This window comes from Mycetomoellerius zeteki, unplaced genomic scaffold, assembly GCF_001594055.1.
Source record: "Mycetomoellerius zeteki isolate Tzet28-1 unplaced genomic scaffold, Tzet1.0 scaffold106, whole genome shotgun sequence".
NCBI classification, from domain to species: domain Eukaryota; kingdom Metazoa; phylum Arthropoda; class Insecta; order Hymenoptera; family Formicidae; genus Mycetomoellerius; species Mycetomoellerius zeteki.
Genome location: NW_017255975.1, coordinates 771,108 through 786,077, shown reverse-complemented (window position 1 = coordinate 786,077; position 14,970 = coordinate 771,108). Strand labels below are relative to the sequence as shown.

Genomic DNA, 14,970 nt, shown 5'->3' with positions numbered 1-14,970 from the left:
TGAGAATATAACTAAGATTTTATTTTTATATATGATGTTATTTTAATCCTTCATAGCTGACGTCAAAATCTGGAACACAATTGACGCCGAGTCCGTTAATCCCGCGAAACATAATAAGTGTAGTAAGTCGTAAGAAATCAATCAATTAATCAATCACATAGTCAATTATTCTTCTCACATACATTAACTGGCCAATATCTTATGGCTTGTTACACCTTATTGTGTTTCAGGATTAAAATTACTTTAATTTATGTTAATTAAAAGGCATTAATTAATTTCAAGAAATCAAAATAACATAACTCATATAAAAAAAAAAGAATAAATACTAAGGCCCGGTTTTTTATTATCTGATTAACTTGTGATTAAGCCTAACTTAATGTTTCATTCAATGGACTTTATCCATGACATCATCATAGATGAAGCCTATTGGATAAAATCAAGTTAAGCTTAATCATAAGTCAGCCAGATAATGAAGAACCGGGCGCGTAAGCAGTGTATTTTAAGAATATTATAAGAATAATTCATATTTGTAGATGTAACATAGAAAATTAAATTGTTTGAATTTTTTTACAAAAAGATCGAATGGATTGGATAGATCCACCTTCAGCTTTGGAAGATTAATAAACTACTTAATTACATACATCTTCACTAAAATTTACAACAAAATTCTTATTTTTCTTTTCATAAAATTGAAACAACAAACAATTGCAAACAATTGAAATAATTGAAACAACAAACAATTAAACTACTTAATTATATTCAATAATAAAATATCTAGACAACTATATATAGTATATATGAATAAATCAAATAAGTAAGGAAAGGGCCAATACAGAAACTTTATCTTAATGCTTAATAATATTTTTATATATAAATTCTAATACATCTTTTAGTTATATAAACTGCGCGCCGTTTACTGTCGGACTAATTGAATCGTAGCCATAAACTGAAGCTGAAATAATAATATTACGATTAAATTGATCATCGATCTGTTAATGTAATTATTTTAATTCTAATATTATTATTTCAGTTTTTTAATTTATGATTAATCTATCATATACTCACTCAATTATAAATCTCTCTGTTAAAAATATCAAACAATTAAATTTTTTCTTGTAACATTCTTAATATATACTTACAATTAGTATTACATCATTTTGATTGCTTGAAATTAATTAATGCCTTTTAATTAACATAAATAAAATTTAGTCTTAAAAATTCAGCGTCAGTAACTGATTACAAATTTAATTTACAAGCGTCAGCTCCAAAGGATTAAAATAACATGTTATATGTAAAAATAAAGTCGGAAACAAAGTTACCTAATTGTATAATAGCAGTCAACGTGTTAAACTGTCGTCTCGACATACGACCGGGTATTTTAAGCGAGTTTCAAGAGTTTCCCGGGACCGTTTAGGTCCTCGACGATGGCTCTTTCGAATTAATCGCCGGGCGGCGCAAGATTGGATTTGTCGTTCGCTGTTCGGGGGAGGAGGGATTATCTTAGAAACAGGTTGGAATCATCGTCCTGCGGGATTGAACGCGGGTGCCGGCAGGTACTTGGGCGGCGCGGGCGCAACCTGGAACGCGGAGAAGCCATCTGTCTTATTGCCGATGTGCGCCATTCCCCTTCCGTCCCTGCCATTCCTTATCCCCTTGCGTGTTTACGTATGAAAATGATGCACTCCGGCGTGATGGGCTCGGAGCATTCTGCTTCCCAAACGCGCTCGGCTACATCGGAGGGTCCGACCGACTCCACGCACACGTGGGAGTGACCCACATTATGTGTGCCCCCATTTACCACGCTGTTATTATCCCTCCCCATTCGAAAGGCCATATTGCGAGATCATTAATCTCGCGTACCTACAGAAGCCGCCATTAAGGGGAATTATTTGAAAAGTACATTATTTTACGGACGATACTTACAAAGGGAAGTTCGTAGACTCCGGCTCATCTAATATGTGCGCCGCGGGTGAATTATTAATTTTCTGAAGATCGATAATTCACTGACCTCCCGGGAAAAAAGGAACATGTAAGGAAGATACTGTCTAAAATAACAATGTGTGCATGTGTGAGTACGTGCGCGTGTAAATCGCGTCGAAAAGAATAGAATACGCTCTTCTGAAACATTGAATTTTTCGAATTTTATTCCCTCGAGCTAGACAACTGTACAATTTGTACGAAATAAGTCGTTCTATTGTAGAAAGTATGTTTAATACTGTTTAAATTAATAATATCAAATTATACTCAAATCGAGTTATAGTTTTAACTATATTTCTATAGACCATTGAATCACCACTGATTCTATTCAATATGCCGTTAATTTAATAACTAAAACAATGGAATTAAACAATTTAACTTTATTTTAAAATGTATTAAATTGTGTGTACTCAAATTCGATTTATTATTTACTAAGTACATACGTTAATATGGACGTGTTGTTTGCTTTGAAAGTAACCACAGAAATGAATTGATTTACATTTTGACACATGGAGATTAAAAATAATAAAATATTATTCAACTCAGAAGATGGATTACCATTACTCCTTTAACATCTAAAGCGGCCTCTAGACGGTCAATATTATTATATAATTATTTTGTAAAATATTATTGAGATGCCTCCTTTAAACATTTCGAAATAAACGGTCTGGAGATTCAATATAGTCTCCAGACGATCAATAACATTGTAATATAAAATATTGTACAATAATATTCATCACCTAGGAATCGCTTAACAATGAAAATGAAGAGATTCCTTTTTATTTGATATGTGTGCATTTCGGTAACATTTCCATTTATAGTCAATCACGATCAAATCCGCAGTAGAACGTTCACTCGTGATTATATAAAGAGTGTGCTGTGTATATGAATTTAACTTCAAAAATACAGATGTTATATATGCGTGCTCAATTTTATCATATGAAACGCAAGCTGACGGAAATCATTCTCTCTCGATGGTACTTGCAATATTTGTGGCACTTACATATAGGTACCCCGTGCACGGAATGTTATTAAGCATGATAATAATTCGAGTGGAATACCGCAAACCCCTTATAGCAACCGATCGTAGCGCGGCGATAAGAGTGAATTAATTCCCTTGATGCTAGCTTTGCTAGAGCGATTCTACTCGCGTCACGCACGCACACAGCAGTTTACATTCCTCCTCATCTGTTCGCAGAAAACTACAAGAAGCCGTTGCCTTTACTCTGGCTTCTACTGTTACGGCACAGTTTTAAAACTTTGCAAGTCAGTTCTCTACTGCCCCGATTTTCCGCATTAAAGAAATATTTCAGAATCGATTTTTCTTAAAATTTTACAGTCGTTCTAATAGATTGAAATTTTTAGCATTTAAAGTTAGAAAGATCTGTACTGACAATGTGAGTGGTACATATTGGAAAAAATTTATTAAATCTTAATATATATTTTTTGCAATAGTACTAATTAAACATTTACTTACAATAAATAAATAAATATATACTAATAAAAAAATGACAGTTAAATCAAATTAATAGTTTTCGTAACAAATATATATTAACATTTAATAAAAAAAAGTAGGTACTATTCAAACAAATATTTACTAAAATTTGGTACATTTTTTAAAATGCGGATGTAAAATTATTTGCTTTTTGCCTCAAGTCCATTTAAATTTTAAGACGATTAATACTCATACGACATAAAATTTTCGTTGGACGCAAATTAAAGGAAGTGCGAGGTTGTTGAATTCTTTTGTACCGTATATCTTTAATATTTAATCTACGTTTAGTACCTATATATTACGAAACTGTGTATGTTACATTCTGTTCAACATTTCCATGTAACAACTTTTTCCATTGGGTTGTGATTCTCCCGGTAACGCTCGCGTCGATGGAGTCACTTGTACTCTAATCCGCGGGCATGAGTTCGAATCTCGCTCGCTAATACCGCCAAAGAGGCGCAGCCAGATGAGGCTATCGGTCGGCCACTCTTGAAAATACTGCGAATAGGTGGATATCACAATCAAATGTAGCTACAGTTAACAGGTATTACCAGTAATCTCGCGTGACTGCTCTTTTCATGTTCGCTATGTATTATCTGCAAACAGCACCATGTCGCAGCTCATCAATGCGTTCAATAATAAGTTTTAATCAACGTATTAGCTGTGTTTAATTGTTAATTAATTCATTCATTTGTATAAGCGCATCATTGTCGCGGCACCATTCAGAAACGTATAATATTTATCGCTTGATTGATTATGTAATGATTATATGTGTCTAAAGCTCAGATTTTTGTTAAAGAAATTTTGATTTATTGATCGAGATTATTATCAATTGTAAGTTGCTATTAAGTTACTTTCGATATTCATTTATCTGTATATATTTTACAAATATGATATTGTAAAATATTATTCTATATAAAAACTAGAGGAAATATAGTATCTCTCATCTACTTTTAAAATAACATAAATCATATACATATATATATATATAATACGTATAAAAAATGATAATATAATATTTTAAAGTATTGTACTATCTCTTTATGTTATTTTAGAGATAAATAATACTAAAATATTTCCAAATTTTTGTCCGCGCACTGAGAGAAAAGTGTTCGATATTTGTTACTAGGTATAATTGCATAGTAAAATAATTATGGTTAAAATCTTTTTATAATTACTGCTATAATAATAACAATCTCATCCCTATTTATAGTTCTACTAACTATACAAAATTATATTATAAATTGTAGTAATTTCAAATATTAATATTAGATACGAATAGTAAATAAAATAATCATTTTTATGTAAATGCTATCGCAATTAATTACAGTCAATATAACATATTTTTTTAACACATTTACTATTTATGTGATAATAATAGATAACTAAAAAATGTATTTAAAAAATAAAGAAACAATCTCACTTTTACTTATAAGTGTATATCATGGTGGTTGTGGTAATCATAATGTTGAAGCAACTAATAATTTGCATAATTAAAACAATAAATATATATATTCTTTGCAGTATTTTAATATACTTATTAGTATCATTATTAAATTGACAATCAATGTAATTTGTAATTTATTATTTTCATCTTCAATTTACGATTGCGTTTCAAATCCAATAAACCGAATCGATGCTCAGTTTATAGAACTGAAATGTCCTTACAAATACACATATTATTGATATTAACAATAAGAATCTTACTGGACCGTACATTTAAAAATTCAACAATAAGAAATGGAAGTAATAGCCATAACAGTCAAAGTTAAATCTTTAATGCTTAAATAATTCAATCTGAATTACTATATATACTATATTATATATGTATGTACATGCATATATACTATATTTATTATAGTCATTCAAACTGCGCGCTGAATTGGTTTCTCGGACTTATAAACGCATTTCATATGAATAATATTCTTGAGGCTTCCACGAGTGCTTCCTACATGAAAATCATGCGTTTCGCGGATTTTCATCTCATATGAATATTATTAAGTATCATGATTCGCTTCGGTTGAAAATAGAATTCTTTTCCTTTGTTCTTATAGAATTCTTTTTCATTTGTTCTTATCGATCTAATTTTTACTTGCAATTATAAATAAAAATGACTATAAATTATAAATTACAGTTAAATTATGGTAATTGTAACCATTTTTCTTTCAGTACAAAATTCAAAACATCCGCGAAGGCCTAGGTCAAGGGAATTCAACGGATCGACGAAGATGACGATTTCATGAATGATATGACGAGTCAACCAATAGTAAGATTTTAATGACATCTGATCTTTAATGACAAATGTCCGCCCCATTCCTCGACAAACGTCGACGTTCGGCTGTAGACGTCTGAGATTACGCGTCTGAGTGCGATATTCTAATGGACGGCAGGCAAGCAGCCGGCTTTCTCGTGCATTTAATCGAATGGGTTAAAACTGCGGTTATTTGCAGTGCACTTCGATCGAATTGGCTGCCGTTTGCATAATCTTCTTCCGTTGCTCGTCGCGTCGCATTCGTCCACATCTGCACGCCTTTCTTTCGCCGGATCTCTCTTTCTCCTCTCTTTCTCTCTCTCTCTCTCTCTCTGTCTTTCTCCTTCCTGTCTCTTCCGTCTTTCCCGGAGTACCTTTCTTTTTTCCATCCGGTCGTACCTTCCATCCGCGAAAACGATCGCGTTTCTTTGTTCAAGGCAGGCGGGAAATTTAGGTTCCTCTACGATCGCGCTTGATTTATATCCATCGATCGATCGAGTTCGACGACGGCCGATCGTTCACCTCGCACGCCCCGAGGGAAGCTCGATCTCGGTAGCCGCGGTCAGCGCGTGGCGGACGATCGCCGATCGCCACGAACGAATCGTCTCAATTGCGACTTCTTGCCAAGATCGGATTTCCGCAGATCGACTGCATTTACACGAACCCGAGGTCGACGACGACCTCGGTGACACAGGGGATACGTGCCGGTGTTCTTACGTTAGGAGAAAACAAATGACACACCATGATCGCTTTGAATTTTGCACGTAACCGATTTGAATACATTTTCACGCAACCGTAAAAATTGCCGGTCTTGCCTCTGACGTACTGAAATTGCGAGATTGTTTCCGCAGCGTGGAATAAAAATATTTGTTTCGAGAAATTTATACGCGTCCTCCGGTCGGACATATTTTTCTTGGGGCGAGCGAGCAAGAGATCTCGTTCCGTAAAATAATCCTGAAACTTAAGTATCATTTCTTCAGTATATAAGATCCTCCGATGAAAAGAGAACGCCGAGGGGCGCAATTTGTGATTAAATATCGTATACAAAATTATCATACTGTAATCACGTAGCTTTTGCGCGAAACGTGACGTGCGTGGATTTAACGAAAATTCATGGCTCAACGTATCATAAAATCATTTCGAATTACGTTATGAATAGCACGGAGCTCGGCACACAGCAATAACCGTTAATGTCCGTGTAATAATTGTTCGCGGTGTATTATTAATACAACTTAATTACCGGTAAGCAATCTGCGGTATAAATATTTGTAGAGATGGCAAGTAACGTTTACCATTATTGTTACTTTTTTATAAAGGTTTATAATAATGACGTAACTATTTTCATGTCGATAACGATAACGTCAGAGTTGAAACAGTTTTGGAAGTAACTTGTGAACACCCCGAAACGATGCACGGAAAGAATGTTGCTAAAGTATTTAAAAATTTAGCTAGATACTAATCTGAAATTTAATTTAATAATAATAATAAATTATTATTGAATTAAATTTAATATACTGGAAAAGTTTCTGGTTAAAAATGAACGAATGAGAATTTTATGATTAAATCTATTAAAATTCTAGTTGAGATAACTAGAATTCTGACCGAAATATAATTATTCTGGTAAAAATAAGAATTTTAGTATATATATATATATATAGATTTTACTAGAAATATTGTATCAGAATTTTGGTTATCTTAACCTGAATTCTAATAAATTTAATTCTAGTAAATTTAATCGAAAAATTCTGATTCGTCCATTTTCAACCAGAAATTTTTTCAATGAATATCAAAACTTTTTGTAGCATTGCTCACGCTTAAGCATCTTAAATAATTATTTTTAGATCTGTATTTAGTTAAATTTTTAGATACTTGAACAAAATCGTTCTTTCTACGTGTAGTTTTCCTAAACATTTATCCAGTTACTGTCCAGCATTATTATATTCTCATTAGTTGCAACAATATTGTGAAGGAAATGAACAACAACTTGATAAGAGTTTTATTAAGTGGCTGAATAAAATATGTGCAACTTGCATAGACACATGCTAAATTATTGTCTGATATCAATAAATTATTATTAGTTAAAATACTGCATAATTATATATTAGCCTGTTTTTGTCTAGTAAATGAGTTCAGATTTTGCGCATCTTTTGTACACGGTAATTGCAGGTAAAGCATTATAGATCTTGATTAAAATTCTAATAAGTAGTTTTGCTTTTCAGTTATTAGACAGAGTTAATATGTCTAGTAACTGTTGGAAAAATGTATGAAATTTCTATTAAGGCATTACATATTTCTCATTTAAAAAAGTAACGAGTTACCTTTACAAGTGACCATTCCAACCATGATGTTATTGTTAAACGTCATGAAAAATTGTAACTTTACCAAATTGTTATTATAAAAAGGTAACGATAAAAGTAACAGCATTTTAAATAACGCGTTATTTGCTATCTCTATATTTCCTATCCGTCTTGGGTGGAATGTGTAATAGTCCTGAATCCGCGGCGTTATGAGCCGGAGAGCTCTTTGCGCGTGAATTACATCGGTTACGCTAAGTTTGTCGCGTTATGCGGGACGACACGAAGTTTCTTGTTAAATTGCTCTTCTTCCGCTTATGCGCGATCTTGAAATGTATATATATATATATATAATATATAAAATATATATTATGTATATGTGTATATATATATACATATATATACACACACACATACATGTATTGGTATGTACATGTACATGTCATTGTACATCGTTCAAAGTGAAAATTTCCCAACGGGCGTTCGCTTTAAACGTCGCTGAATATTTATGATCCCAATCTCTTTTCAGCCTACGGTAAAACGAGGTTTACCGTCATAATAGCGATGGGATGCGCGGCGTATCCGCGATGACTTTAATAACTAGTTACCGGATTAATTGCGTCACTTTGTCACCGTTAATTTACCTATTAAGCACTTATCGGTGAAATGATGTATCACGGGCGTGCGCGGCACAATTATTCATTATGCTAATTGCGCGCGACTCTGCTGTAGATAAATTCTCTTTCCAATCGTGTAAATGCCATCGTGACGTTTATATCGGCACAAAAAGTAAATGCTTATCATATTCTCGAATTCTCGAAACTCATAATTTAAAAGTGAAATCTTGGGATGTTGCAAAAGTCGGAGAGATTTATATATTTCAAAAAATTCAGAAAATCTCGGAAGGATTGAAAGTACTCTACGATCAAAAGACTGCATGTAAATCGCGGCCGGTCTTAAAATAGCAAGAAAAAATAAATTATGCAACGGGAGTGAAAGAGTGAACGGGGAAGGAAGAGGTGTCGCCCCGGCGGCGAGATTAAAGCTGCCTCACCTGTCGTCAGAGAAGAGCAGAATAGTGCGGACAGTAGTACGAGCTGCATTTTAGTCAGACACTTGCAGCACCTGGAGCACGATTCGTCGTCGAGCGAAGTGGCGTTCCACTTCTTCCTCGTCTGCACCCTCGAGTACTTCATCGTTCACTTGACATTTGTGCGGGGCGGTGCCGCGGGGATCACAGGGGGAGGATAATCGCGGCCGTTTGTACCGTTTGTCGAGAAAAAGAATAGGAGTTACAACCGCAGAATTTTGCAGCCGTCGGGGAAATTTCCGTTTAATCGAATCCACCCGCGCTCTTCGTTCCCTCGTGTTCGGGATGAAACGATCAGCGATTCCGACGACACCACGTGTTCCTCGCCGAGAAGATCGTCGGTGTCGATATTCCTCGATATCTTAGAGACAGTCGAGAGCCCGTATTTGAATGTTGATTTCGACCGAGCCAGCGAAATTCCTGCGCGTTCGTCGATTTGTTCACTCGACGTCTCTCCCACGCTTTTCGATTCTCGCGAGAGGATTCCTCGTGCTTTTTAAGATGAAAAATCCAAATATATATATATATATATATATATACACACCGATCGCGCGGTTTAGCGTGAAAACAATTCCACTTTGCGTTCGGATTTAATGGAACGCCTGAAATCTCTTGACGTTCTCGATTTATTTTTCCGTCGTAATGTTGCTTTTCTAATTTGTTCCTTTAGAAGTACTGATCGACCGCGATATCATAGAAGACAGCTGTTGTACCACTTGCGAATTAAATCAAAATTGAATTATCACGTTAGGACGTCTTATCCTTTTCGTGATTTATTTCTTCAACGAGGAGATTCTCCTGATTCCTCGCGAAGCGGGGAGCGTTTTTCCGACACCGCCACGTGTGTGTTTTCGTGGAAACCACAATAAGCGCACTTAGCCTTCGTATATCCGCACGAAAGTAGTTTCGCTATTACTCCGCTTTACTTGGGTCATTCCGCGGAGGTCTTCTCAGGGCTTAACGATCCTCCTTTTATCGTCAGTTGTTAGACGGTGGCCGCTATTTCCGCCGTAAACGTTGTCCCGTTAATGTTTTTTGTCTCTCGCACAACTTCCCCCGGACACTCTCTCCCTCGGGCGCTTTCGTGAACTTTTTACGCGAGGGTGTCTCTTCCGTTTCTTTTTTTTCCTCGTTACTTTTTTTTTTTTTTTTGCGTCCCCGACGTTGCTCAGATGCGCGCCGCGCTACCGAGCACCCGTATATTTCCCAGTCAAACGGATATCACTCCCTCGCGAAACTCGTTCCCTCGTTCCCTTTCGAACAGAATGTTCGACCCTCTTTCACAACGCGCGCATTAACGCTGCGCTTCCTCCGTTTTCCTAGATTCTCGCTAATTAACGCGAAAAATGATTACACGCCGCGAGACGTGAGCGTCGATGCGTCTCGAGGAGGTCGGGTCTCGCATCGGTCGGGTTCCTTCCCTCCGAAGTCGGACGAGTGCTCGAAAGCGGAAACAAACTGATTCACCTTTCCCTCACCGGCGACTCCTCATTGTTGATTAACCGGCGCCGGCCGCGGCTCGTTAGTTACGTCAAAGCGAAAGCCTTCGCGAGAGAGAGGCGCAAAACACCAACTCGTTTTGGAAATCTCATCCGGCCGAATCACTTCGCGTTTGGATCCTTTTTCATTCCTTTCTTTGTTGTGCAGCGAGAGGAGGGAAAAAAACGGGAAACAGCGAGCGTGAATTTTCAGTTTTTTCGCATTTATTTCGTGGTTCAATGAATTCCTCGTGATTTTTTCCAGTGCCGCGATCCCTTTTTTTCCCCCGCGGATCGAGAAAGTTCCTTTCGACGTTTGCAAATTCTCGCGAGCGGAAACGGGTCCCGACAACGAACGGGCGAATGCACCCACGTGACACTTTTGGCCACGTGCCGCGATCGCAATTGTCCACCTTTATTTTCTCCCACTGCGACGTACGGCCATCGCAAGCGCGACTCCTTGCATCGCGCTCGATTATCGTCCTAATTCACACATTTCTCGGATTCGTTAGTCGTCACTGTATCCTTTTCCAGTGGTTCCTCAAGCGTATCCTAGCGTGCGCACTGTCACTGTCAAACACACCCCTCGTCAACTTCTTCGGCGGTCGCGATCGAATCTCTCAGCTCCACAGATGGTCCCGCCAAAGTTACGTGTCACTGTCTTGTAATATTCTTTATTTTTAAAATTAATGAAAAAGAAAGAAGTCACAACTGAATGATGGTCACTTGTCTCCGCGTCATGTTCAAGAGGAACGGAAGTCGGTTCCTAAGTGCGAACACGCGTGACACCGTGAATTCGCGTGCTGGCAACGAACACCGGCCTCGTTGTCGCAGGTTCACCCGAGTACCTTTACCATCGGCAGTTCGTAGTTGACAGAAACCCTTGGCGGGAGCGGTACGACGAATAAGGTGCCACTCCCACCCGCGCATGCTCCACCACCACTCTCATGATCCCCTTCTCTCTCTCTCTCTCCTCCTTTTGCTTATTTTCTCCTTTCCCCTTCGTCGAGCCCTTCTCTCGCTCCTCTTTCTTTCCAGCGGCTTTCCTTCTCACACATGATCCCCCCATTTACTGCATTTTCAAATCGTTTTCTCTCGCTCCCGTTTGTCAGGCCGTCTTCTGTCGTTTTCTCCCTATTTCTCCCCCTTGGTCATCATCGAATAACCGCACGTGGTTCTACCATCAGAGAGTGGGGCGATCTATAAACCAATTAATTCGGGTAATAAACTCGACCGGAGGACCTATCCGGACCCTTGTCCGTCTACAAGAACACGCTACTGGATCCTTTTAGCGACTTCCTTCGACTTGACTCGCCTTTGTTCGACGTACAGCAAATCGGCTTGTCACATCGAAAGCTATCACCCTATCTCGTTCGTTGAAACAAGCTTAACCCTTTGGCCACGTATGGCGTGTCAGAGGGATGTAGAATCTGTCAGAAACGATGGATTTACGAGACTACGCGGATTTACGAGACTGCTGTTCTACTTTTTTTTTTAGGTTTTACGCTCAACTAATTTAAAACTCATCCTATATAGCTTTTTAATTGCACGTAATTAAGCATTTAATATACTGATTTATTCTTTAATAATTGTTAACCCTTCATTACTTGTATAGGGCGTCCAAGATATCTCTACAGCTTTATAAATTCGCTAAATGTTTAAATGCATTTTATACATGGATATTTATTATATTCAGCGCAAATTGTTTTACAATTAAAAATAATCTTTTGTATCTACAGGATATCTAGAATATTATCAGTTTTTATTTAATTATAAGTCACCGAAGAGAACAATGAGAATTGAAGTAAAATGTGTTGAAAACACTTCACGCAGTTGTTCAACAAATTATATTTTCGTAGATATTATGAAAGCATTATAAATTACTGCGATGATAGAAAAGTGACACGTCTCAAAATTAGCAAATTATTTTAGTAAAACATTTTTTAAATTCTGAAATGGAATTTTCCTATTTGCTATTTATAATAATTAATAATAATAATAATAATATTAATAATAATTACACCGTGCACTCAACAGATAGCATTATAGTGAATCGTGCAGGCTGTTCTTCTGACTTGATTGCATCAATTTATTGCTCAGTTTGTTCATTCTATTATTATCAATAAAGCGAAATGCAGAACGTCGTGATCGTGATATAATATTTTGTAGGTAAGTAATTACTTTTTATAACTATCAAGAGATAGTTATTAATTTCCATATAGTTCATTTTATTGTAACTCTATATTTATACTTTGTAACCCTGTATCTAGTTTATATTTTCGTCACACTGCTTTGTTGTAATCAAAGAGAGAAAACTCTTTGTACGGTAGAATCAACACGATTAACCCAGGCATACTGAACACACATTGATTGTAACGTTTACTTTTGTTATTCTGAACCATGACTTCTAATTCATCTGTTAAACGTTGTGGAAATAAGAGATAAGTAAGGTAAATAAAGCAGGTAAGTAAATTATTTAGAAAATAGTTTTTTGTGTATTTTCTTATATGTCACAACAAATTGTCAATAAATTTATAATCTTATAAAAGTAACATTGGATTACTTTATTTTTTATTTTTTAAACATTTTTTTTATGAAAAAGGAGAAAATATACATTTAAGCCATATTGTGCACAATATGTATAGCCTAAATGTTACTTTATTTTCTTAAAATATTCACTGCACCATGTAAATAGTTGAAGATGTCTTATTTATTTTTTTATTCAGAAATGTTTTATTTTTTGAATCTGATTGTCAGTTTTTAATTTTGAACTCAGCAAAAATTAGAAAAAATTGCAAAGCTTGGCTAAACCATCTAGGGTCTGTGATTATCTTATAAGTTCTTTAAAGGTATATCAATTTTCAAAATTCGAACACTGCAATCCTAACGCTAATTTTTTATTTGAGTCACGTTTCTATCAACGTGATGAAATGTGCAATGACGGATTAACGCATAGGGAAATAAGGCTTAGGGCGGCAAATTTTTCAAGATAGAAAATTTTCACATAGTTGAAATAAATTTTTAATTTGTCAATCTAACGTTTTTGAACAAGTTGTGTTACCGAGCATATTTTATCACAAACGATATTTTCAATATACACTCGGGAAAAAATATTTTCCCGAGTGTATATTTAAAATATCGTTTCATATATAGTTTCATATATATGGTTTCATATATAGTTATATATATAATTATATAAAAAGTTTATATATAATTATATAAAAAAATGACTATATACAATTATATATAATTATATATAAAATATGTCCATATATATTATATAACATTTTTTCCCGGGCAGTTAAAAATATATTATATTTATATATATATATTACTTATTATATTTATATACTTATTAAGGATTATTGAATGTTTTTACCATTCCAGTTAATGTGGGGGTATAAATAATTTTTTTTTTATTCATTTTCCCTTTTATCAAATTTATAAATTAATGAAGCCACCTGGGAGCGGCTGGATGTTGGTGCCTAAGAGCGGTAAAATGCTTAATCCGTCACTGGAAATGTGACATAATTAATTACTGAAAAGTGACACATCTCAAAATTAACAACTTTTCAAAAGGACATGTTTTTACTCTGAATTGGAATAACATCTTAATTAACGTAATGAATATGCATAACCTTATTTTCTTTTCTGTGTTATACTTTCTCTTATATGTATGTGTATTCAATTATATTTATTCTTTAATACCATGTATCAAGAGTTTTTAGAATTCAAACATTGCAATCCTAAGACTAATTTTTTATTTGTATCATTTTTCTATTAACGTGGCGAAATGTGACATAATTAATTATTGTACATATTGTACATGTATTAAGTCGCAATTAATAATGTTGAAATGGAAATAAAATGATATCGATTTCTTTCTAACGGGATTAAATTAGCGAGAAGTAACAAGGAATCACACACACACACACACACACACACACACAAAGATTAAGACATCGTGCATCCAGGCGACCGTCACGATCTGTTTTAATTTGTTAAATATATTCATTGCTTTCACGTCCCCGTTAGAGCGCGGCGCATCTAGACTCCGGCTTGCATAAGTTTTCACGATGGCGTTGTCCCTTATTCCCCGGACCCAATGAGGGATTATTAAAGAAAGGCGCTCTCCTACCAGTGGGCTGCGTAATAAATCAATTAGTTTAAATAAGAAGGGCCCACGGCACGTAGATGGGGAACGGCGACAACACGTCCCCGTGAAACACCGTCGCTCTCCAAGCTCTCGCCAGCCTATTATTATGGCCCGCACGGCGCGGGCGGACGAACCGCCGTCGATTGCGCCGATGAATTAATTGCGCGCGATCGATTAATTAAAACGCCGACGCACTGTCAACGTGATCCCAATGCCGAGCGACGGAAAT

At 35.7% G+C, this 14,970-nt stretch overlaps 1 protein-coding gene across 1 annotated transcript in view; it reads right to left on the bottom strand.

The window, feature by feature from the left end:
• LOC108724895 (uncharacterized) overlaps positions 1-11,526 on the bottom strand; it is a 41,709-nt gene extending 30,183 nt beyond the window's left edge. Inside the window, exon 1 of the mRNA XM_018451594.1 lies at positions 9,072-11,526. Within this exon, the coding sequence (XP_018307096.1) occupies positions 9,072-9,213 (142 nt within the window). The 5' untranslated portion in view covers positions 9,214-11,526. The remainder of the gene's footprint in view (positions 1-9,071) is intronic.
• Between the last annotated feature and the right edge of the window lie 3,444 nt (positions 11,527-14,970).